Raw genomic sequence first — 25,022 nt, forward strand, 5'->3', positions numbered from 1 at the left:
ACCTCCTTCACGCTGCCGTGCCCCCCCCCTCCCCCCGCGCCGGTGAGGCGCCCTCAGTGCGCCTGCGCCGCCCGGCCGTGCCGTGAGTTCGCCTCTTCCCCGCTCCTGCTCCCCCCCTCCCAGACCCCGGTAGGCCTGTGTGCGCTTGCGCCAGCTCCCAGCCGGGCCTATTCCCGCAGCGTCGAGCCCCCGGCGGCCCGTGTGTAGGGCCGGGTTCTGCCCTCTCGTCCCCGCCCCCTCGTTCCCCCTTCACCAACCGCCGCTTCCTCCGCCGTTGCCAAGTGTGCGTGTGTGTGTGTGTGTGTGTGTGCGCGCGGGCTGAGCGGGGGGGGTGGGGGGGAGGGAGGGGGCAGCCATGCCGAGGGGGCGGCCTCCCAAACCCAGCAGGGAGACTAGCGGGGCCGGCACCGAGGCAGGTAAAGAGCGCGGCCGGGCCAGCGCGATACGGCGCCCGGGGGGTGGAAGCGCGGGCGCTGCGAGGAGACTAAAATCCTCCGCGGGCTGCGCATATAGTCCCCGGATATGGGGGAGTGGAGGCCGGGTCTATTGTGCGAGTGTATAGGCGAGAGGGCGGAGGGGAGGGGAGCGAGCCTGGCCCGGCCCTGCGGAATGATACCGGGCGGGCAGCGCCCGCCGCCCCACACGGCGCGGCGGAGGGGGAGCCCGGCCGGCCCGAGGAACCACCGACCTGCCTGCAGCGACTCGCCTCCCGCTCGGGGAGCGGCGGTGGCGGCTGCAACGTCCCCTCACCCACGGGAGGGAACCGGTCGCGGCGCAACCGTTGCGTTCGCTTGGCTGCCCCGTCGGTGAGGCTGCCGGCGGAGGAGGGCTTCTCGGCCCAGGCCGGAGGCCTCGGCCTTGCGTTCTTCTTTCTCCCGGCCGTAATGCGGGAGCTGTGAACACAGGTCCATGCAGCGGGTTGGCTGGTGCGGCCGAGGGAAGAGGCCGGGCGGGCTTGCGGCAGCAGGACAGGAAGGGTCCGGGGTTCTTCCGCCGTTCTTTTCCTTCCCCCCCGCATCGCCTCCCCTCCCCCCGGGCCGCATTAACGAGAGCTTCCAATAAAGGATGACAAACGAGTGAAAATCCACTTCTTCCATGTTTCTGACTACAAGAGGGAAGGCTTTCTTGTTTGAGGTTTTAAAAAACACATTTGTAGTTGATTGTGAGCATATGTATAAAAGAAAGAACAGATTTTCTTCCCTGAACGTGTACTAGTCTGCATCACACTTTAAGTTTTTGCTTGTATTTTGGTGTTGCTGATGTCTAGAGAACACTTAAAGGCAGGACTGGTTTGATGGGCTTGGGTTTTTTTTTTGACAGCAATTTGTAGCTAGTGAGTTTTATGGCTCTTTTGTGTAGTTCATTCCTGCTCATGTTACTAGGGATCTGTGAGCAGTATCTGAATAAAGCCCACAAACTGCACAAAATACAGTGTTTCAGGTAGACCTAGAACCCTCTTCAGTGACTTCTCTTCCAGCACAAGCATGTAGCAGTAGATTAAAAAAAAAAAAAAAAAAAAAAAAATTTTTTTCTTTTTCTTAAACTAGATAGAATGGGGACTGTTAGGGAGTAGGTTTAAAAAAATGTTCAAATACCATGGCTATTTCCATCATGAAAGCTCAACTAATTAATATTTCCAGTGTAAATTTGGGAAATTTGGGATGTCTGTTTTTCTGAATGCTTGCAGATGAGTTCTGGCTCTTCAAGAGGAATGTGTAGGTGAGCCTTCTGTGGAATATTTTTTGTAGAATTGAAATGTGCTGGCAGGCAAAAAAATGCCATACTGTTACATGAATGTTAGAAAGTTGGGTAAAATGTTTTCTCTAGTAAGGAAAGCCAAATGGGCCCCAGGTTCCTATCAGAAGATTGTATTATATTGTTGTCAGAGCTGTTGATCTCAGCTTTTGTACACTAAATAAGAAACATATAATAAAGAACCCAAAGAGCACCAGTTTTGGAAGCTGAGGGGTTTTCTTTAAAGTTTTTTTTTTTTTTTAACTAAAATGTCTACTTAGTTTTCTAGTAGTTCTTGTAAGGGTACACATGTATCATGTGCATATAAGCTCTTGTAATAATGACATGGTGTATGAATGAGAAAAAGATCAAGACTGAGACAAACTGTCCAGAAGAAGTGCCTGATAGCCGTATTGGTTTTGCTTGTTAGTTGGACTCTTTCTGTGGTAAGAGGTATGGCTGGCAGGACTTGCTGTGAGTTTGATATTTTTCATGTATTTTTTTAAAGGAATTTGCTCATTTATTACTGAAATTGTTTCATAGAGGTAGTTTGATTGCAGACAGCAGTTTAGAATTACAGGGTTTAGGGTTACCACAGGGATTCAGAGACTTCTGCAGTGGCAAGGACTCTGCCCTGTACAGGCATGTATTGTGGGTTCTGGAGTCTGTGGTTCTTGAGATTTCAGCAGTTTTGGACAACAGCAAAGTCAGTGTTGGCAAGCATTGCGTTTTCTTTGACACTCACATGTGGCTAAGAGAAGGTCATGAATGAAGAAGCTCTGGATGAGCAGGACAGCTTGAATCTGGGGAACTGATATTCTCAGGACCTTTGGCTTTTTGGCCCATTCACATACAGGCTGATAGACTTTAAAACTGGGTTGTGAATTCCATATGCTTCATTTTTAGTGGGAGAAATTTAATTTTGCATAGGAAATTGTACTATTTAGATTTTGTTCTTTTTAGTGTGGCACTCAGAATTATTGTAACCCTGGTACACTAATGTCTTTTACAGAAGGGAAGTGTTGCTCTCTGTAGTTGTATACTCTGTATGTTTTTGGTGATACAGCTTTGGAAGAAAATAAAGTGAATCAATAATGTTTTGTTGCGCAGCTTCCTTAGACTTCTTTAACCACTGTGCATGTCAAATACTAGAATGTGTTCTTTGTTCTAGAAAAACTAAATATGCTAGATAAAAACCTGAACTCTAGGCAAAAATAGTAAAAACAATGTCTCAAAGGCTGCTGTTACAACTTTTTTTTGCATTGGTAGTGTTTTCCCAAAACCATATTGTGATTATCTCTCTCTTTTTTTCTTTTTATTTTTTAAACTTAATTGAGTTGTTTGAATTGACCTCTCTGATGGGCACAAACTGAAACACAGGAGGTTCTGTCTGAGCATGAAGAAACACTTTTTTACTGTGAGGGTGAGTGAGCACTGGCATTGGTTACACAGGAAAGTTGTGGAGTCTCTCTCTATAGAGATATTAAAAAAAATATCTATACATGATCATGGGTAACTGTCTGTAGATGGCCTTGCTTGAGCAGTTGGGCTTGGTGGCCTCCAGGGGGTCCATTCCAACCTTAACCATTCTGTGATTGTCTTTGATGTAGATCAAGTATAGGGTATGATTCTCAAGAAGCTTGAAAGAGCTAATCTTTTGTGGTTTGGGGTTTTGCTGCTCCTTGATTCTTGCTCTGGCTGCTTAGCAGTGGTTTTATAGGAAATCCTTTTACAAAGGTGTGGCAGGTCCTTGGCTCTTGCCTTTCTGAAAATTTTAGGATGAGACCTTGAATATCTATGAAACAAGAATGCATTAGAAAAAATGGTACTCCATGCATATGTTTTTAAAGAAAGAAAAGGACAAGCAGGTCTTAACACATAGTTGGTGTTAACACACTAATAACACATGTACACAGCTTTTAACCTGAGAAGGAAATTAAAAAATAATTATTCATGTGTGTGGCCTTAGAGTTTCCAGTGTGGCTGCTGTGGTTCTAAGTAACCCTTGTTACAGCATTTGCCCTCTCAGAGTTTTATGCCATGTGAATTTTCTGTAGTCTGTTGTGCATCGTTGCCAGCATTCATTTGAGAAGCACTAGCTGAGGGGCAGTTCTGTTTACTCAGTTTCCTTAGGAGTCTCTGTGAGACACTAGAAAGTGATTTCTGCTGCTATTGGTCAGCTAAGGTAGCGCAAAGGAAACATGCAGGGAAAATTGTGTTCTATTTATATTGGTATATGTTTTCTGCTGGCCTTTTATGAATATATTTATCAGATTTAAGCTTGGATATCTTAGAAATACTTTCTTAATAATAATCCCTCAATCTGTTACCTTTGCTTTTAGTTTTAGCAATTAGAATAGCAAAAGCAAGAAAAAAAACTTGTGGATTGAGATAAAGACAGTTTAATAAATGAAGGAAAAAAGTAAACCAAACCAAGTAACCAAAAAAATCCCAACCCAGACGAGTGATGCAGAGGCAGACATTCATCACCTCCCACAAACAGACCGATGCTCAGTCTCTGAGCAAACGCTGCCTTGGAAGAACTACCCCTGACTTTGTATTGCTGAGCATGATATTCCTTGGCATGGGATATCCTTGTGGTTAATTTGCATCAGCTGTCCCCTCCAACCTCTCTCCCACCCTCAACCTACACATTGCGGGGGCAGAGTGAGAAACAAAGGCGGCCTTCACGCTGTACAAGCACAGTTCAGCAATTGCTAAAACATCGGTGTGTTACCAGCATTGTTTTAGTCACGAATTTAAAACATGGCTCCATATGGGCTGCTATGAAGAAAGTTAACTCCATCCCAGCCAGACCCAGTACAATCTATTTAGTATCTAACCAGCCACGATGGCACTGTTGATGCTGTGTCTGTCAGGGTTCTATGCTGCCTGCAGCGCATCAGGGTGGCTTTGCAACTTCTGGAGTCCTCTGTGGTCCTGCAAGGCGTGCAGCTGCTTTGTGTTGGCAAATGCCGAGCAATGGGCACACGAACATCCATCTCAGCAGTGTGCTCCTGGAAGCTGAGCGTCTGGATTTGCATTGCTTTAAGTTACAGATTGATTATTGACCAGCACATAATAAAACTACCTTTCCTTATATGAGCAAATCTTAAATAATTTCTGGATTTTGGTCCAATACATGGATTGAATGTTGAGTCTTTCCTCTGCTCCTCCCATTAGAAGTCATGAGGACTGAGTGCTTACTGTTATGTTTGAGTGCTGTGCTAGCTTTAAGCTAACCTGATCCAGTTATGATTGCGGAACTAAGCAAAATGTTTTAATGATTCATTATCACCTATGTTCCATGACTCCTAGTGTAGCAAGAGGAAACACCAATATCACCATAGCTGTTTTGTTCTCTTGTCCTACCGCTTTCTTTCCACTTGTAAATTAGTAAATAGGTTTTGATAGGGTCAGACTCTTTTGTCCCTAAACTTGCCAGCTGCCGTTTAAGTTCAGTGACAAGTTTTCATCCACGAATTCTCGAGTGTTGTATCTGCAGCGTCCTCTCAGTCGGCTGTGAGCAGGCTATTGGAGATCTAATAAGGCTCTGCGGCGTTTACAGCTGAATGGGTCCATCTGCGCCTTGCAGAGAGGATTGCCGGCTGCCATGAGGCACAGTGCTGCTTACATAAGGAAGGAATGGTTGGGGGTGCTCTAATTCTGTCTTCCTGCTTCCACATTGAGTTGTCTTTATAGTGGAGAGCACCTGCTTGCTGACTCAACTCCCAAGGTCAAGCTTTCATGAAGGCTCTATCGCAGAAATCTATAGCTGAGTTGACCCGAAGCTTTGATTGCTCTGTGAGGGGCAGTTAGTTTCAAAAGAACTTGAAGGTTGTAACATTACGAGTATTTGAAGAAGTCTGTCTTTAAAATAAAAGTTTATTATCTTTGATAGGTACTTTAAAATCTGATTCTGGTATTTTTGGGCACTTTGGACAAACTGTAAGAATACAGGCAAAATGTATGTTTGATAGTGCATAATGAGCTAAGTGCTCTCTGTTTAGTTTAATTGTATTGACTGTCTCAAACTGTGATGAAATGGTCTTGATTTATATTGCCACTAGACAAACACGCAAATTTAAAAAAAATACAGAAAGTAACAGTACCTTTTGCACTGTTTCCATGCAGTTAATAGTAATAAATGGCAGTGTTTTAAATTTTGCAGCTGTTCAGGGAGGTTTATATTTGTTGTAGTGTGCAGTTGTTTTTTTTTTTTTCCAGGGTTTTTGTTACTCTAACATTCATTTTGTGGTGTGTGTGTGTGTGTTTATGGATGTCAATGAGTAGCTTCCCTCTAGTATGAGTATGCCAATTTTTCCTGTGATCCTGTTGGTGCTATATGCTTAATAAGTTAGTATCTTCTCTAACTAAAACCTCAGACTTTTAATTTTGTGTTGTTGACTTGAATGACATTCTGTTACTTTGTTAACAGACAGCAGACTTTTTTCATATGGACAGAGGATATCTGACAACAAATAGGTTGCTTAATCTGTATACCCAGTATTTACATTTTTCTGGGAGCAGGGGCACCATATTAGCTGTTTATGAAATGGTTGCTAGTCTGATAAATGGTGAATTGTGACCATCAAATGCTGTGTCACACACGCCAGTATTTTTGTTTTGCTTTGATACACAGGGATATTTTTTTTTCAGTAAATTTATCAGTGTATTTAAAAGTACAGGATCCATATCCCACTGCCAACTTATTGAATTGGCATTATTTCCGTGGTTTTGGGTATTCAGAAGTACTGGCTTTTAAGATGGGTTCAGTATTTTGCAGTGTTTGGCTTGTTTCGTGGTCTAGGCTGATGCATCTAAAAGCATTTTTTCTCTGATATAAGGGAAGATGATTGCACAACTGGCTTTTATTGCTGATTGCCCTGAAATATGGTAATGTAGGTTATTACTTTCACTTGCTATGATATGGAGGTATCAATGCAAATAATGTCTTTGTCTAGTTACTAATTCTAGCAAAAAAAACCCCACTGTCAAACTGTTATTTCATTTTTATATTGAAATGAAAACAAACTCAAGACATACTTTGAGTCTGTGACATCTGCCTTAAAAGTAGAAATAGAGCTCACTTGGTTGTTACTTTTTTGATTGACAATATCTTTCCTGTTTTTCTGTCTTCACAGTTCTAAATGTATCATAACAGTTTTGTCCTTGCTGTTATGCAATTGCTGGATTTCAGTGGGGATATTATTCTGAATACTCTCCTTGTTACTAGAAGAATAAAATAAGAAAGTTACTTCCTGCATCTTTAATAAAACGGAGTTGTGCAGTTCTCAGAAATACCCAGTATTTGTCTGGTAGTAGAGGATCAAACTGTATTTTAGTGAGAATAGCAGTGAAAAAATATTATCATAGTCTAATCTTTCCCTTAAGCTAGTTCAGACATAGTGTTAATGAAGAAATCAATTTGTATTTTAATTAGAATCTGCATTAGATCTCAGTCCCACCCTTTGAGTGAAACAGTTGAACTTTCAGAGTTCTTTTACATCCAAACAGGACTGCTTTGCTGTTCATACTGGCTGTAAGTACTTAGAGCAGTCTTCGGCCTGATCTTCCAATAGTTGAGCCTTTGAAGATTTCTGGAATCTAACCTAAACTGATTCACTCTGCCTTATCCTTAAGGCCTTTCTGCATTTCTGCAGTCAGAGGCCTCTTGCCGAGCAACCGCCTTCAAGCTGGACTGCCTCTCAAATGTCTGGCTTTTGCTCCTTAGCAGGATGAAAAATAGGACCAAAAAGGAATTAAATTTGTCTTTTTAGAGTTACAAAGGCTTTATTTGAAAAAGCAATGGCTTAAGCTGTTATAGACCTAAACAACAATTTTGCTAAATGTGTGCCTCCTATTTCTTCTTCCTGGAGGTCTGAGGGCCCTTAGGAAGGTGGACAGGCTTGCAGGCAGCTCAGAGTTGATGGTCACTCATGACCTGGCCTTGATAAACTCCTGACACTTCAATGTGGGGTATGATATGCCCAGCTCATTTGCCAAAGTTCAGGCTGTTTCTCTATTCTTTACCATGAAATATTTGAAGATTATGCTTTTGTTACCCCTTTCTGTTTATTTGAGTGGTGAGCATTTCCTTATTTTTAAAGAAAAGCTGAAATAATTGTCTTCCCATATAGCTCTGCCCATCAGATTGTATGATTTCATATAATTATCACTCAAATTCTGTTGAAACATCACAAGGATATTTAATTTTTCTTTAACATATAGTCCATTTAAGTTCCTATTTGAATTCCAGAAGAAAATTCATAGCCTATGGATTAATCAGTATTGTGGTTAATACAAATATGGTACACATTTTAATAAAAATGATATACAGAAATGTTGTTGGCCTCAAAAGTCAGTCACTTGGTAATCTTATGCAGATGCTAGTGGGCATGTTGCTTTTTCTGTTTCATTTGTAGAGAAGTTAGCACCTTTGATTATTTCGAAGTTGCACTACTTAAGTTGCTTAAGCATTGGTTTTGTGTGTTGTCCAGGGTCTTTGATCTCAAGAGTGAACATTTAAAGATTATAATCTCTTTGGTTCATGGAGAAGGTTTAAAGGCCTTTCTAAAGTTATGGATTGGATCATTTTTCTGTTGTCAATTTAAAGTGAGAGGTCAGGCCTTCATGAGGTTGAGCAATTACTCCTTTTTTTTCTACAGGAGAAGGAAGCTTCTTGTATCAAGTTTTCTTGTATTTCAAGTATTGGAGTAGATTTTTCTTTCACCTCCTTTTTTCTTGTCATGCTAATATTTACAGAAACTGATTTTGTGCCCTTTATTCTACTCAGGTAGATTTATCACAAGGACCGCTTAGAGGACTGTGTCTTGTAATTAAAGTTGTGCTTTTCAGCTTTTGAAGAATTGTGACTTTCAGGGATGGAAGGAATACCTGTTATTGATAGGGTTTGCATATACTATGAATTTAGAGCTTAGAGTTTAAGTTTATGCACATTAAAGACTTGTGATAGAATCATAGAATCACTTCAGTTGGAAGAGACCCTCAGGTTCATTGAGTCCAACCATAACCTAACTCTGGCACTAAACCGTGTCCCTAAGAACCGCATCTAAATGCCTTTCAGTGACTCCACCACTTCCCTGGGCAGCCTGTTCCAATTCCTGAAAACCCTTTCTGTGAAGAATTTTTTCCTCATATCCAACCTAAACCTCCCTTGGCACAACTTGAGGCTATTTCCTCTCATCCTATCACTTGCTCCTTGGGAGAAGAGACCAACACCCTCCATGCTACAATGCAATAAGGTCTCCCCTCAGCCTCCTTTTCTCCAGGCTCCTGTGATACTTGTTAGTTGTGATTTCTTGTGCTGAAATGTTTCCTAGAGCTCCCTCAATTATAAGCTCTTTCAGGTTTATTTATGAGAATTTTAGCAGGGGGAAAAAAAAAAAAAAGTGGTCGGGATATAAGATAGGTGTGTGGGGATTTGTTGGTTTTCTTTTTCATTGGTTGTTTTTTTGTGCATTTGGTTGGTTGGTTGGTTTTGTTGGTTTTTTTCTTGAATGTGACAGGACTTTGAGGTAGGCACACTACTGAGCAGAAATATTAAATGAATCATAACATTTGGTTTCTTTTCTGGAAATGTAAACAGAATGCTATAAACTTTTGGTTGTGTTGTTATTTTCTATGTTTAATTCTCACATACATAGTGAGAAGTACTGACTTTCCTAAAGGAAAACATCAGGCCTTACATGTCTAGATAATAAAATGAATGTTCCTTTGTTTTGCATCCTGTTGCATTCTGTTGTTGATGCACTGTGTTCAGTTGTGGCAGAGTTTGAAACTGAATTCTATGTTGTCGTGTTTTCTTTTTTTTCCTCTCTTTAGTGTCCTTTATCGGCATCATGAGTCAATTGATTTTTATTTTTGTTTCATTACTACTGCTTTGAATTATCTTATATGACCCCCTCTAGCCAATTGCTTTTCTTAAAGTTTTTCTTAAATAAAGATAACTTCCTTAGTAATACAGTATCTTCTCAAGTATAAAATCTGTCTAACTTACTTGGATAAATATTTAAGATATAAGGAAATTATTAATAGGACTGACTTCAGCCATTTCGGCAAGAGGATATAGAAGCTTGCAACTTGTGTATCAAAAGTTGTGTGACTTGGTGTTCAAAACAAGAAAACTGTATGGTCTATTAAAAAAAAATATATTTTTCTCCATTGAGTTCATGTGTAGCTGAGAGATAAAGGAGTGGGAAAGGGCTGAAAACCAGTGTAGTCAGAACTGCTGACTACCTAGTATTAAAGAGGTTTTTTTAGAAACACATGATGTAATATTATTATAAGTAACCCCTGATACCTTACTGATATGGAGCATATTTGGCAGCATTTTATTTTGTGCAAACTTTGTGGGTGTTTATCAAACACAGAAAGAATGTGTGTGTGTATATATATATATATAAGAATTTTATATATGTATCTTATATAAAATATATATATATATATTATATTTGTATTTCAAGTTACTAGGAAAAGGCAAATATTTATCTGCTTTGTGACTAGCAGTTAGAGGGATGGATATATTCCTTTGGTCCTGTGTCAATGGAAGCAGTAATGTTTCTGCCCAAGATCTTCAAGATCCAGTCAAGTTAGAATCTTATATAAGTCAAAATCTTACAGGAGTTTGAATAGTTTCTGCTTCAAAGAATTGTGGTTTTTACAATAATAGTAAATGACATGACTTCATACAAATGTTTCAATGCTTGTTTTGCAGATGATGTTCTGACACCGAATATAGAGAACGGTAATTTTCCCTACCAAGTACCTCACTTCCGTAAGTGTGACGTCTGTTTGCTGTCTTTTCCAAAAGAGACCCAGTTCCAGCGCCATATGAGGGATCATGAGCAAAATGACAAGGTATGAATTTTAGTAGATATAAACGTAGAAAATAAAAATGTGTATTGATAAGTAAATCACTTTTTTTTAATCACATCGCTAATAATTACTACTTGGGGACCTCAAGCGTCTGATGGAGTTTCTCTTTCATGTTTCTTCACGTGTCCTTTGAGACAGTACCTTAATTTGATGCCATTTAGTTAGTTTGTTGTTTCCAGTTCAGTAACTTTTAATTTTAGCCATTTTCTTTGGTTTCTGAAATATTCAGGTAGGTGAAGAAAACATACAGGTTTCTTTTAATCGAATTTGCAAACTGATCCTACATGTTAGCAATAAAAAGAAAATAATGCTTATATTGATTAACTGGACCCTGTTAGTCACTTATGGCTGTTTTCAATAATGTCAATACCTAATTTAGTATGTATGTATTAGTCAGTAGTTTAATGTCATCATTTTAGCTGCTTACAAAAGAAATCTGTGAAAGAATGAGAATAATACAGATATGTGATTAAGACTGGACTGACTTTAAATGAAGCTTTTGCCACAGGTTTCATCTGTAACTTGGAAGGTTTAATTTCTCTTCCTCGTTTTCTGTTTCACAAAGCTAAAACTACTTACAAATGATGAAAAAATAATTTTATTACTGTTTGAGATAGCTGTAGATACAGATTAGTTTTTACAAAATGTAGGACTTTGAGATGATAACTAGTGTATACAAAGAACTATTCAAATGTTTCAGTGTTGTAAAGATGGTATAAAAATGGAAGTTTATATTTTTAAAACCACACTTTTGTTTATCTAAAAGTCAAGGTTCTCTTAATGAATGAAAATTGATTTTGCAGATACCAACTGAAGAGCAGTCAGTCCTAGCATAAACTAAGCTCTTTGTTGGTTTGATTATTAATTTTGCTTAAGGAGAGTTCATGGTCTCAGTTAAAGTAGGTAAATTTATTTCTGTTTCTTGATCATTCTTCTCTCTGGCTGACTTTACTCTCCTCAGAGTCTGAGTTTTAAGTCTCTGCTGTCTTTAGTTCCCCTGGCTTCTTTCCCCATATGATCGTGAGGTGCTGTATGTGCATTTTCAGTAGTGAGGTGCAAAGAAGAGGAAATCATTAAGGCTGATATTATTAAGGATCATTATAAAATGTGGGTACTTTAATTGCTTTTTTAATAATTTTAAACATTTTGAATTGCATAGTTGTATGTGTTACCTATGCTATACATAACTTATGAGAAGATTGATATTTTTTTTTTTTCTGTATTGTGGTTTTAACAAACAGCCTCACCGATGTGACCAGTGTCCGATGTCATTTAACGTTGAATTCAACTTGACACTTCATAAATGTACTCACAATGGTGAAGATCCTACGTGTCCTGTGTGCAACAAGAAATTCTCCAGAGTAGCGAGTTTGAAAGCTCATATAATGCTACATGAGAAAGAAGAGGTAATTCATTAAACCTCATTAAAATTTTGAAAAGATGTGTCATAACAGTTGTACTTAATCCCTTCCTACATGCTTTAGATTGGAGGATTGAATAAATGATTTTATTCAGAAATGCAGAACTTTAGTGGGGAGGTTGTTTTAAAAATAGTAGCAGAAATTAATGTGCTGCATATAAGCAAGTATTCCCATCCTCTTTTTACTAACTGAACAGTTATTTTCAAATGCTTTTATTTTGAAGCAATTTCTGTGATTTCATGTATGTTGATAACCCCACATGTAAGAGTCTGGGTGATCATTTTTGATGGCAGGATGTCATGGTGAGGTAACTCTCACATCTATTTCTTGCATCATGAACCTGTTCTCTTATCTAGAACTCCCACTCCTTTTTTTGTGTGTGGTTGTTTCATGTGAGAGGACTTCTTGTTCTTTCCCTCTCACAGTTTTATTTTCTATTTTTAAGACTTTGGTTAAATTCTTAGAAAACAGTTAATGCATAGTAGTATTTTGTACACTTTGTAGTCATTACTGTGTTAACTGTAGTTGCCAGAGTTGATTGTACTGCCCAAAATAAAGTTTTCAATCATGTAATTACATCTTCCTCCCTTGAAGGCTTTTCTGATATTGCACTTTGTGTTGGAGACTTGGACCTGAGTCAACTATGCACTTTTATTGCCGAACTTCTCCTCCTAAGCCATAAACTTAATAACTGCAGGTTTCTCCATACCAACTGCAGGCCGCTTGCAGTTTTGACCAGTAGGTTTGGGATGATCGGCCCATTTTCATTTCCTCCTAAACCAGGCAGGGAATACCATCTGTAGAGAATGTTTTCCTTCTTTAATCTCGTTATCAGTTCACCCTTTACCACGTACACTGAGTTAAATGAGAGGACTTGAGCACAATTTTGTTGCATGTTCATGTATCTATAATGATACATAGCTTAATGGGTATTGAGAAAACTTGATTTATGAATTGCTAAAAACATCAGAATAAGGAAAATGAGCATCAAAAAGATGCCTAAGAGTGATTTTTAGTACTAATTTCTATTGCTAAGTGATTTTTCATGCACTTCAGCAGCTCTGATTTTGATACTTGGTGCAGATGTCAGAAGAATAGGTTGTGTGATGTCTTCCAATTTAAAATTCAGTCTGCAGCTTGAAAACTAAATTTGTGAAAATATGGACACCTTTCAATTGCTAATGAATGTATTCTTATAATGCACTATAATTCTGTGATAAAACAGAGATGAATGTAACAATTAATTCACACAGAATTGCAGGAATTACTTTCCCAGTAATTACGCACAGGGCCTGTAGGAGAGAGCTGGAATTTGAACTTGGAGCAGAGGTTTTTGACAATGGCACTGGCCACCGTTCAGGAGTTTTTCATAATGTGCAGGATAAGTTATCAGTGGAGTCCATTCTTCCTTCTGTTTGCTGTTCTTACTTACGCTGTTGGAAGGTCTGAAAATCTGAAAACAAAGCAAAGATACGTACTCAGAGAACATACGTAGCAGTTGAGGAGTTTGCTGCACAAAGCTGAGCTTTGGGTAACTTCAGCCTTGTTTTGTGCTGCATCAGCCAGCTTAACTACACATGGGTGCAGAAGGGCAATAGCAAGAAACTGGTGTGGTTAGCTTCTTGTCCCCTACAGTTAGGTTTGGAAGAGTGTGTCTGTGTTGAAGTGCAGATTTTCATGATTGATTGATTCTGAGTTTTGGAATTTTAAGCATTATGTAGCATTATACGATTAGCCCCTTTTGTTTAATGTTAGAAGGTGAGTTTAACCATAGTGAGATTAATGTGGAAGTACTTGTTCTGTGTGTGCTGGTGCATTTTTATTTGCTTGAGGAACAAAAAAATAAATCTGGTACTGCCAATCCCAGAGAGAGGCTATTTGGCTTGGTGTATTCCTGGGGCTTTGTACAGTTTTTCTGTTTTACCATGACCTTGCTTTCCCACAGCAAATTCTACAGTAATGAATACAAATACATACACTTTCATTGTATCAAATACTTCCTGGTAAGCTATTCTTTTGTTTGTGGAAGTTGCTTAATAGAACATGTGTAACAGCAACTTAATGTCATAGATACATGTGTCTGAAAAATGCTGAGAGATTGACAAACTCTCTGTTTTGGGGCCCATGAGGTTCGTATAGCATGCATTGTAAGCTTCTCTTCGATGGCTTTTCCCTACTTGTACAAAAGGGTCATCATAAACCAAATTTGTTGTATAATAACAATATATTTCAATAGGAAGTAGTCTTATTCAGATTTGAACATAGATCCTGGAAAAAGATGGTGGTATTTATTTATCATCCCACACTATAACTTGAGTCCAGTAATAATGATCTCTAGGTTAGATTAAACAAGTAATTTTTGAGGGAGTATCTTGTTTCATTAAACGACTTCAGTTTTGTTCAGGGAACAAATTTGTCAAAGCATTTTAAAAATAGTACTGCATATCTTTGTTCCTCTTGATTAAAACATTCTTGTCAATATCTTTATTTAACTGAATACTGCCCTTTATTTTTTTTTTTTCTTGTTGTTGATCATTCAAGGAGGACAAAAAAGGGGGGAGCATAAAAAACATTTCCATTTGCAGTGATAATCACAATTACTGAAAAATGAACTGAGATAAAAACTGTCTGAAGTTATTACACACACCAGTAAGGAACATGTAGCAGATGTATTGCCAAATAGGTGGTGAATATTTTTATACTTTTAGCCTGAACTCTCTGCTTAGATTTTGTAAAATAAAGATACACTGAGAAATGAAATTAATGGTTTTGAAAAGCAAAAGAACATCAAATAAATGCAGAACTATGAGTTTTCATTGGAACTACACTTTTCGTTGAAATTATACTTAACTCTGATTCTTCCTCTGAATTTCAGAGAAATGGCAATGCTTTTGCATTAAAATTACAATTTCCATTCTAAATGACATGGAATACTAATACAACTGGAAAGTGGCCTGTTTAACACACTGCTGTAAAATTAATGGGTTGAAGAGACGCCTGTCAAAAACGTTATGTATCCTTATATATTTCGTATTTTCTGTGAAGATAGCTTAAGAAAAGTCAGTAGTAATTGTGGTGGGATTACTGTTAAAAAGTAAGGGACAATCTGTATCATATTAACCACTAAAAGTGAAATCCTTGAACCTACTGTTAAGATGTTTTTAGTTAGAAAGTAGTATTTTTTACAAATGTTTATGTAGACCATGGCATAATGTCACTGAATTATGTTTCTGTGTCTATTGTGAATGAGCCTACCAAGGAAACAGGAAATGTGGTGGTTGTACTGAGCTGCTTGTTTCTGCTACCATTTGAACTTTTTTAGAATTCAGTTTCAGTGGAGTTTCTTAAAATATAAATATGATTATAAGCTTACAGTGATTATTGTTCATGCTTCATATTGTGGGGCTCAAAAACTTCTTTCACTTGTGTACTTTTATCGCTACTTGCTTCCAGCTGCCAATGTCCATAGAAGGCTATGTTCATCTACTTGAGCAAAGCTTATGCATGTGTGCTGCCGTTTGGGAATCTTTTGCAAAATCAGTCTCTATTATCTCTTTCAGAATCTTATCTGCTCAGAGTGTGGAGATGAATTTACTTTACAGAGTCAGCTGTCCATACACATGGAAGAACATCGTCAAGAATTGGCAGGCAATAGGATCCACAGCTGCAAGTCTTGCAAAAAGGAATTTGAAACTTCCTCACAGCTAAAGGAACATATGAAAACTCACTATAAAATAAGGTGACAATCATGGGATTGTAACAAAATGAGCAGATGTTACTTTTATGGTGATAGCTTAGAAAAGCAGGAGTAGCGTTTCAAGTCAGCAAGGTGCTGGGATCTGTGCAGATCGTTTATTTTCTTTGTTATGCTGTTATGAAATGACATTTGTTTTTTAAAACCTTACCAAAGTAGGTGGTTATTTTTTGAGGCCTTTTTGGTTTTTTTGCTGTTTTCATATTTAGGCACCCATACTAAGCCTAGTTCCATCTGCTAGCTATTTATAAACACAGGTTAGGTTTTTCTGATACAGAGTGCTTTTTGACATGTATTTGTGTGATTTTAAGCGCTAATGCCAGTACATTGAAGCAAATGCATATTAATTTTACATAGCCATTATTGTCATTGCAAAAATCCTAGTACTAGCCTTCCACAAAGAAATAATGTTGTTACTTGCAGTTTAATTATCTTTTGCAAGTAGTCCTCACCACAACCTGCTGTTTCTTGTAGATCTGAAAAAGCAAAAAAATGAAGGGAAAAAACAGACCTAATAAATTCTGTTCTTATTTTCAGTGAAGATTTGTTCTGTCCTTTGTTTCAGCTCTCTAGTTTAACTTCACTTTTAGGAAGGTGGAAATTACTTGTTAGAAGAAAGAAAAACTTACTTCTGTTGGTTTAGTTTATACATCAAGAAAGCCTAAGGTTTTTGACAGGTGATCACTCTTTTAATCTTTACTCTGTTTCTATTAAACAAACAAACAAAAAAACAGATGAAAAAATAAAAGTGAGAAAGATTGGATCTTTCCAATTATTTTTATTAGCAGGTGATGCAAGTTGTGAGATCTTAATAGTTGTTTTCCAGAAGGTTTAAAAAATATTGTAGACTTCCATTTGCAAACTGAAAATGAAGGTAAAGTTGCTGTGTTTCTGTTGAGTTATATAATATTACACACAAAAACATTCTTGCTGTGGACATCTCCTGTGTAAGTTAGGAGGAATCAATAAGGAATGGGTGAGTGAATCTAATATGATGGCTGTAATTTTGAGAGAGTGTTATGCACGCTACATTTTGATATAAATGAGAGATACGCATTCCACAATAGAGATAATTTTTCTTTACATTCATAAATATAGATTATTTCTGGATTCAGAGCTTCCTTATATGAGATTCATCGTATTTATCAGTTCAGATCTAGAAACATGTTGCATTTGTATTCAAGAAACTACTGTCCGTAACGGTGCTTTGTTGTCCTTTCACCAGAAGTACCAATGCAACCCATGTATGTGAGACAGGTTAATGAATTGGTTAAGTGTTCCTGCTCTGTCTTCTGTGTTTCAGTAGAAGTTATTTTGAAAGGAAAAATGTGGATATATCTTATTTATTTATTTATTTATTATTTGACACAATCCTCTCATATTGTTCAGAAGTATTATGAAAAGTTAACATTTGACCTAACCTGTTTGACTGTATAGAAAGTTCAAAGACATACATCAGTAGTTAAAAATTTTACTATTTGATTCCTGCTTTTCATTGTAAAATAAGCTTCAAAAAATTTTTAGGAGTTATAATTATGAAGACACTTGTTCTGTTTTTTTCATTAAGTGATTGCACTTTTGCTTCCTAAAATGATGGGTTTTTTGTCTATGAAATATTTGAATGGCAAACTATTGTGGAGTTATAATTTAAATTTGGTGTCTAACTTTTGCTAAAAAGTAAATGGTCATCATAACTTAATTATGAAATATTGCAGAAGCTGATCTGATCTTGAAGAATTGTCCCTACGCTTGTCTCCAAATTGGATATTATTTCCTTTATTAATATACTACATCTATAGTTGAAACAGATGTTTCTGCTCATCAGAGAGTGTATTCTGACAATCAGGCTGGTCTAGATCTGTCCTGAGATGCAAAGAAGAGGTTCTAACTTCAGTGCTGTTCTCTGTCCTTCTCTTCAACCTTCAGTCGATTTCACTCTTCAGTAAATTTCAGTAGATAGAATTAATCTGTGAAAGAAAATACGTTACCCACACTCTATGCTCATTTTGCAAGAGTATAAAAAGAGTTTAAAAATGCATGTAATACTTGCTTGAAATAATTGGAGGGGAAAATGTGCTGTTCTTTAAATATACATTGAATATCTGTGTTCTCTCAGAGTAGGAAGATGCAGCATTTGAACAGAAGTTTAGTGTTTCTTACGTTATACATGAACTGTTGCTCCTCTGCTATTTTTTGTGGTGTTATACCAGCCCGTGTTTCAAGGTGGTGATGTATTTTGCGTATCTGCTCTACATTAGCTAATTCTTATTTCTCAGCTGTTGAGAAAAAAAAAAAACACCAGATATTTAAATTTTTATAATTTCAGTTAGCTTTAAGCACTACTGACAAGCTGGATTACCTTATAGGTGTATATACTCAGGCATTATGGAAAATGTGCTCTAGATACCATGTTGTGTGGTTTTGTTTGGTTTTCTTTTTGTTGTTGTTGTTTTTGTTTTGGTTTTGTTTTTTTCCTCTTGCACTGCCTTCTGGTTTCAACTTGTTTAGCTGAGTTGTTGTGATGGTCTATAAGATCTAGGTTTTTGTCTTTCCTTTTTTCCAGCATAAAATCAGTTGTTGTTTTTTTCACATTACTGTTAATGCTTTTCAGTAGTCATTTAAACTATTAAGTCTGATTTGTGGAAAAATTAATTATGGGAATTTATATCATCTGTTACCCTGTCTCTGTGGAGATTGTGATTTGTATTTCAGGGGCAGTGGTGAATATTTGGATTGTTGAATTCTTAACCTGTTCTTGTTAGAATTCAACAACTGCATTTGTGCTCTAGTTGATGAGATCTTCACATTCTAGTTAAGAACAAAAGTCTTTCTGTATTCAGGCAAAAGAAATGGAGTTGCACAGAGTGAAAGTTGCCACCAAAATAATAGTTGTGAAGTCACTGTATACTTCTAGCAGACTTCACAGTAAAAATGCCTCTAGAGAGCTTCTAAGATGTATCGATTTTTATTACAGAAATAACTAAAATTCTTGGTGATTGTAGGTACTTAGAAAAGTGCTATTTATATTTTTCTTTTAGTGTCATTAAAGAGTTTGCTTTTTGACTGTTGCAGGTGATGCTATACATTATCACTGAATTTACACTGCATGTTAAAAAATGATGGGATAAAATAAGCTTCATGTAAATAATGTTTAATATTAAGATTTGATTTTTCTTTTTCTTTTAATGACAGGGTATCAAATACCAGATCTTATAACAGAAACATTGATAGAAGTGGGTTTACCTATTCCTGTCCGCACTGTGGAAAGACGTTCCAGAAGCCAAGTCAGTTAACACGACATGTTAGGATACACACAGGTAAGTCTGTGGAACAAATTATTTTAGTTTCATTCGTTTTACAAAATCAAGTTGATCTGTGAAATGTTAAATATTTTTCTCACTGTTGGGACTTGAAATAGTATTAAGGTATGTGGCTCATTAGATGCTGTTACCTGTTATTTAAAACGCCGTATATTTGCTTAGGAAATTTATATGCTTTAAAAATTATTTTTAACTATTTCTAATATGTACATCTGGAAATTTTAAGTATTTTACAGGTTTCATTTGTCACAGAATACCAGTTTTGGTACTTAGAGTTTTGGTGAGCCTTAAAATTGAAGAACTTAGATAAGGGCCAGTCAGGTACTCTAAATAAGATCTTACATACTCTGGAAAACAGGTTCTGAAATTTACAATCAGAAAAAGAGTACAAATACATGCAAGTGAATAATAGTAACAACATAGTGGCCTTGCTTTTGTTTTTAGATTGATTTATTTAAAATTACTGCCTTGTATGTTCTGTATGTATTATAACTACTATTTTCAGGATGTCCGAAGTGAACTTGGGAGGTGATAAGCCTAGACTGTAATTTTGATACTTGAAGAAGAGCAGGTGACTGTTCAGTTTTGCAGAGTGAATAGCAGATGTTTTTTGCTAAGTTACTGTGATAAATGTGTGCACTTATTAAACTCTTAAGCAATTGAAATATCTGAAGAATGCTAAGTATAAAATAGTACAAAAGTTTTTTAAGTGTATGGAGGACTGTAAGAATAGTTCTCTCAGCCATACATGGCGTAAGTTTGACTTCAAACAAAACCTTCATTGAAGGTGCTCCAGTGATGTGCAATATATATGTATATTCCATCTTGTGAATAAATTGCTGTTTGTCTAGTTTTTAGACAATTAAAGTAGTAAGTTATGTAAGTGTGCAATGTTGTTTGTATTAGCAGTCTGTTCAGATAATGATGTGGTGAGTTGCCATGTACAGGAATGACTTTGCCATGGGAGAAATAAAAATTCTGTTGTGGGACCTTCTTATGAATCTTTTTAAGCTTTATAATTTAATTGTAAACAGTAACACGAGATCACCCTTGTGTATGCTTTAAAAATTGCCTCAAAGTAATATCCAAAAAAAGTAATTGAAAATTAACTTTCTTATTTTAGAGTTTGGTCTCTATCTGATAAATTACTTTAGCTTATTATAGTTGAAATTAAAGAGACAGAAGTATTGTTGGTTGAGGAAACTTTTCTAAAGCATCAAAAAGTTCAAGATGGTTTGTAATTCTTCTGAAGAATAAAAACATGTTTGTCTATTGGGAAATCAGAGACAGAAAATGTAGCTCCAGTCTGCACATGATGGCGGGTCATTTTAAGTCCCAAGTAGCTAGTGAATGCTCATTTATTTATGAAGTATGTTATTACTTTAAGTTCACAGACAGTCTGTCTGGCATCTAGTTGCTTGAGGTGCTGTAAAATATGTAGGAAAAAAGAACTCTGCTTTGAAGAGTTTAGAATACTTAAGTCTTTAATTTTTAAAAGAGCATGTCTATGCTATGTGTACATCATGTTACTGTCTTAATTGCAATACTTTTTTGTTCATGGCTATTAATTTCAAGCACTTACACCCTTTGAGAAAAAAAAAATTAAGCCTCAGGGATTGCAGTTCCCATATTAATAACTAAGTAATGAGCCCCCCATTGCCCCTCCCAAATCTGTATTTTATGAAGTTATACTTGAGAAATACAGAAATTCCACATTTCCACACTAGAATTAAGATTTAATTTTTATAATGAAATTTACTTAAATAGGCAAACTTAACCTAAGCAATACTTGTACATGTCCACCAGCAGCTATTAGTGGAAGCAAAGCCTTTTTACCTTTAAAAGCCCAATAGTAATTTTGTCACCGTATCTCAAGAAGATCTGAATCAGTGTACTGTATTGTAAGCTATATTAAAAAATATATAGTTAAAACCCACAGACCTTAAAGCACCTTCCAAACCCATGAGCAGCAGGACAAAATATATACATTCCTTCAGAGTTGATACTATGTGAGTTACATGCTTGCAATCTGTTTCAGAAAATAGCTACAAACAATGTGAGTTTAATTAAGAATTGATCATTTTAAACTCGGTGGAATTACAACTACATAATTAGAAAACATGTAAAAATATTCACTAAAATTTGCTTTAGTGTGTATAATATTTAACACATGCTAATACTTCCTGGTGTAGCAGATATCATGTGCAGCCTGCTCATAGGAGTTTTGCTATAGAAACATGCAAAAGACAAAGTGTTAAATGTTCTCAAGTTTCTGGAGTTACAACAGCTACACTATTTCACGAAAAGAAAAAAAAAAGAGTAATACTGAGTTGACAGTGGAGATTTCCATAGTGTCTGTGTGTTTAAAATATGTAGCTTTTTAATATTTTAATGCAGTTCCATTATGTTTTGTCAGTTAAAATTTCTGCAGAGTCTTTTGAGATTAACCTGTTAATATACAAATAACTCCAAGTATACACAGCACTGAGAACGCCAAAATCAGGAAATAGTGACAGAGCATTCCTGTTACAATATTGCCTAGATTTTCTTTAATATTCAATAGTGATATAAACATTCAAGGTTTTAAAATCATTTTTTTAGCAGAGCTGTACTTTATCTCATATAGTAAAAACTATATTTTACTGCACATTTTCAATAGGTGGTTGTAAAGAATGAATGGCTATTAATATTTATGGAGGAGTGAGAACCATAGGCCATCTTTTGCAGTGCTGCTCTGAGACTTTTTGATTTTAGTCTAAATAAAAGGTTATATTTTTGATAGTTATTTATCACTGTCCATTCCAGTCTCTGTTCCTCCATTTGTTTCCATGCAGGTATATGCATTTCATGGGATTTGGTGTAAGAGTGCAGTTTGTGGTTTCCCTTTCCCCAGTGGTTTTGTTTACAAACTTCTGAGATCTTCCAAACCATAAGTTGAGGGAAGCTGTTCTAAATAATTGTTTTATAAAGGTGTCATTTATTGTGCTGATTTTTAACTGATCATCATCAGCTGGGTCATAAAACTTTTTCATTGAGCTACATCTTCCTTTATCGGAGCAGATGCTGAGATTAGTGGTCAAGGTACACAATGTATGTGTATGTGCAGATATCCATAGACAGTGTTTTATTTTAGCTGATACAATTATTTATTTAGATACAGGAAACTACTTACATTTATTTAAAGCCTTTTACCCCATATTGTTCTTTTTTTTCTTTTTCTCCTTTCAGGTGAAAGACCTTTTAAATGCAGTGAATGTGGAAAAGCCTTTAACCAGAAGGGGGCATTGCAGACCCACATGATCAAGCACACTGGTGAAAAACCCCATGCTTGTGCCTTTTGTCCTGCAGCCTTTTCTCAGAAAGGCAATCTTCAGTCACACATACAGAGAGTTCATTCAGAGGTAAATATGATTATTCATCAAGTGGTTGGTGCTAATATACTGCTTGTTTCATTTTCAGCATTTAAATTGCCCTGTTTGCTATTCCAGTGCTCTCTGGTGCTTTTTGAAGTCAATATAAATTTACTGCTCTAGTATAGATTGTAGTTTGTTGGTTTTACCTGCAAATGCAGTTTTCCTAAAATAGCGTAATCTGAATAAACATATACTTAAGGTAATTGGCAAAACCCTAATTTACTATTGTCTTTTCAGTACCTTGACAGATTAAGAAATTACTAGTGGTTTTAGCTGTATAAAAATGCACCTGTGTCAGTCTTGGGAGAACGAAGGCTAGAATCAGATGAAAGTAAACAAAAAGCAGCAAAGCAGAAAATGCTGAAAAATTTCAAGGCCAAACAGCAACCCACTAACTCCATCATAGAGCATACTTGCAATTTGTCTTTCAAATATATATTTTGCAGCCCTTTTCAGAGCTTTTTCAAGTACAAGTAGAAAAAAAGTATGAAAAAAGCGTTATTGCTTTATGCTGATTTTCTTCTTTCCTCTTTGTGACAGACAATTTTTTAAGATTCAAAAGGTACTGCTATGGTAATATAATATAATCTTCTGAGCAACAGTGGCTGTGCAACTTTGTTCAGTAATTTCCTTGCTGACTTTAGTGATTTGTCATTGGAAATACCCATATAAAAAGATCTAGTTTTGATTTGGAAGGCATAAAGTGATAGAGGCAGGGATTTTTTATTCTTTTCCCTGCATGCAGAATATAATCTCTGCTCTCACTTTTTCCCCTAGCTCTCTCTAGGATTTGCGTTCTTGCTTTCCATTTATGTGTTACGATAAATCTTACGTTTTGGATTTTTTTTACTAAGGATCCTTTTAGTGTGTTAGAGGTTCTTACTTTTAAGATCCAGTCCTTCATAGACTAGTATTTTGTTATACACTTAACTATGTTAAATCATATGTTTACATTTCATATGAATTGGTATGCCTTATCTTCCTCACTGTTCACAGCTCGCTATGTGATAGCTTTTGCTACATGAAAAAAATGTGCCAGCATTAATTTCATAATTTGCATAGCTTTTTTTCAAGAATGCTGGGGATCAAACCAAAAATATTTTTCACTTTTTTTTTCTCTGTTACTCTGTTTTTCTTTAAATAAAAATAAGGTTGTGGGATAGGGACTTTAAATGCTGCCTCTTGATCACATCTTATGCCATGTTTTGTGATCCTGAGCCTATATTTTCTATATTTTACTTATTGCTTTGGATCATTTGTTGATTATTTTTTTTCTTCTTTCTTGCTGTCTCTATGTTTACTTCTGTTAATTCTTCATTTATCCTGAGACAGTCACAAAATAACATTACAGGTGATAATGAAACAGGTTGATTCTCAGTTTGTTTATCACTGCTTAGTTGTGTCAGCATTTTATTAGTTTATACGTCTTTCTAAAGGTCTTATTACCAGTTTGAGCTAATGTCAGGAAATACAAAATTCCATACAATGTTACAGGGAGTGCAGCATATTTTCTTTTGAAGACTTCGTTCTCTGCATATTGAAAATACTACACTGGATCTTACTGCTCTGTGATAAACTGAGGAGGAGGAGCAGGTTGGGATGGTTGGAATCTATAGGTTTAGCTGCTTTGATTACCTCAACCTCTTGGCCTGAAAGTCCCAAACAAGTTGCTGCTGATCACTTTCTTATTGTATGTGTTCAAATTCAGTTCAAACTATATGGTAAATTTCCCTGTCCTTCACAGTGTTATTTTTTTTGGTGGGTTTTATCATTTTTTTTCCACATGGTCCCAATAGCCTTTGGCCTAATCTCTTACCTTTTTTCTACTTAGACCTGAAAACTGATTTTATTTTTTCTTGGAAATTTCTAAAAGATATGTTTGCAAGAGTAAACTGAAGAGAGACAAAATTTGAAGATAAATTATCCACATTTTTTTCTTCCATTTTGATTATATATGATGTTACATCTTCAGGCACATCTAAGTTGATGAAGTTGCATTTTACTTTTGTTCCTGAGTGTGTAATGGTAGGAACTTGTAAGGAGGGAAAAGTCTGGGACCTCATTTGCCAGATGACATTTGTTTTGCTCTCTGGTGCTTCCCAGTGTTGAGAAATGCCGATAGGAGATGACAGTCATGGACGTAGATTATTGTTGACCTGATATCTGAGAGATACCAGACTTGGCTCCATAAATGGAAATCAGTAACTTGGAAAAATAAGCCAGTGTAGCTCTCATAACTTGTCCTGTCCCACCTAAGTTGAGATTAGGGGTGAGTTAACTGTGAGCACAATGTACTCAGGTGTGAGTTAACTCTGGGTGCACTGTGCAGTATGCAAAGTGTTGACAGACAACAATTACTTGAGGTCTAATTCAATTGCGAATTTATTAAAAGCACTTGGTGGAATACAAATTACAGCAATTAGAGACTTGGCGAAGGTCTGTTACTGTATCACAAAACATAATGCGTTGAAAGCAAAAACCC

At 36.7% G+C, this 25,022-nt stretch overlaps 1 protein-coding gene across 4 annotated transcripts in view; it reads left to right on the forward strand.

The window, feature by feature from the left end:
• Positions 1 to 224: 224 nt before the first annotated feature.
• The window catches only part of ZNF236 (zinc finger protein 236), a 77,511-nt gene continuing 52,713 nt past the window's right edge, over positions 225 to 25,022 (forward strand). For all 4 annotated transcript variants that reach the window (XM_082045419.1, XM_082045420.1, XM_082045422.1 and 1 more), the window contains exons 1-6: positions 225 to 416; positions 10,472 to 10,614; positions 11,874 to 12,038; positions 15,614 to 15,792; positions 19,000 to 19,124; positions 22,356 to 22,528. In XM_082045419.1, the coding sequence (XP_081901545.1) occupies positions 356 to 416; positions 10,472 to 10,614; positions 11,874 to 12,038; positions 15,614 to 15,792; positions 19,000 to 19,124; positions 22,356 to 22,528 (846 nt within the window). In that variant the 5' untranslated portion in view covers positions 225 to 355. The remainder of the gene's footprint in view (positions 417 to 10,471; positions 10,615 to 11,873; positions 12,039 to 15,613; positions 15,793 to 18,999; positions 19,125 to 22,355; positions 22,529 to 25,022) is intronic.

The sequence above is a fragment of the Streptopelia decaocto genome, assembly GCF_964273445.1.
Source record: "Streptopelia decaocto genome assembly, chromosome: 2".
Lineage (NCBI taxonomy): Eukaryota > Metazoa > Chordata > Aves > Columbiformes > Columbidae > Streptopelia > Streptopelia decaocto.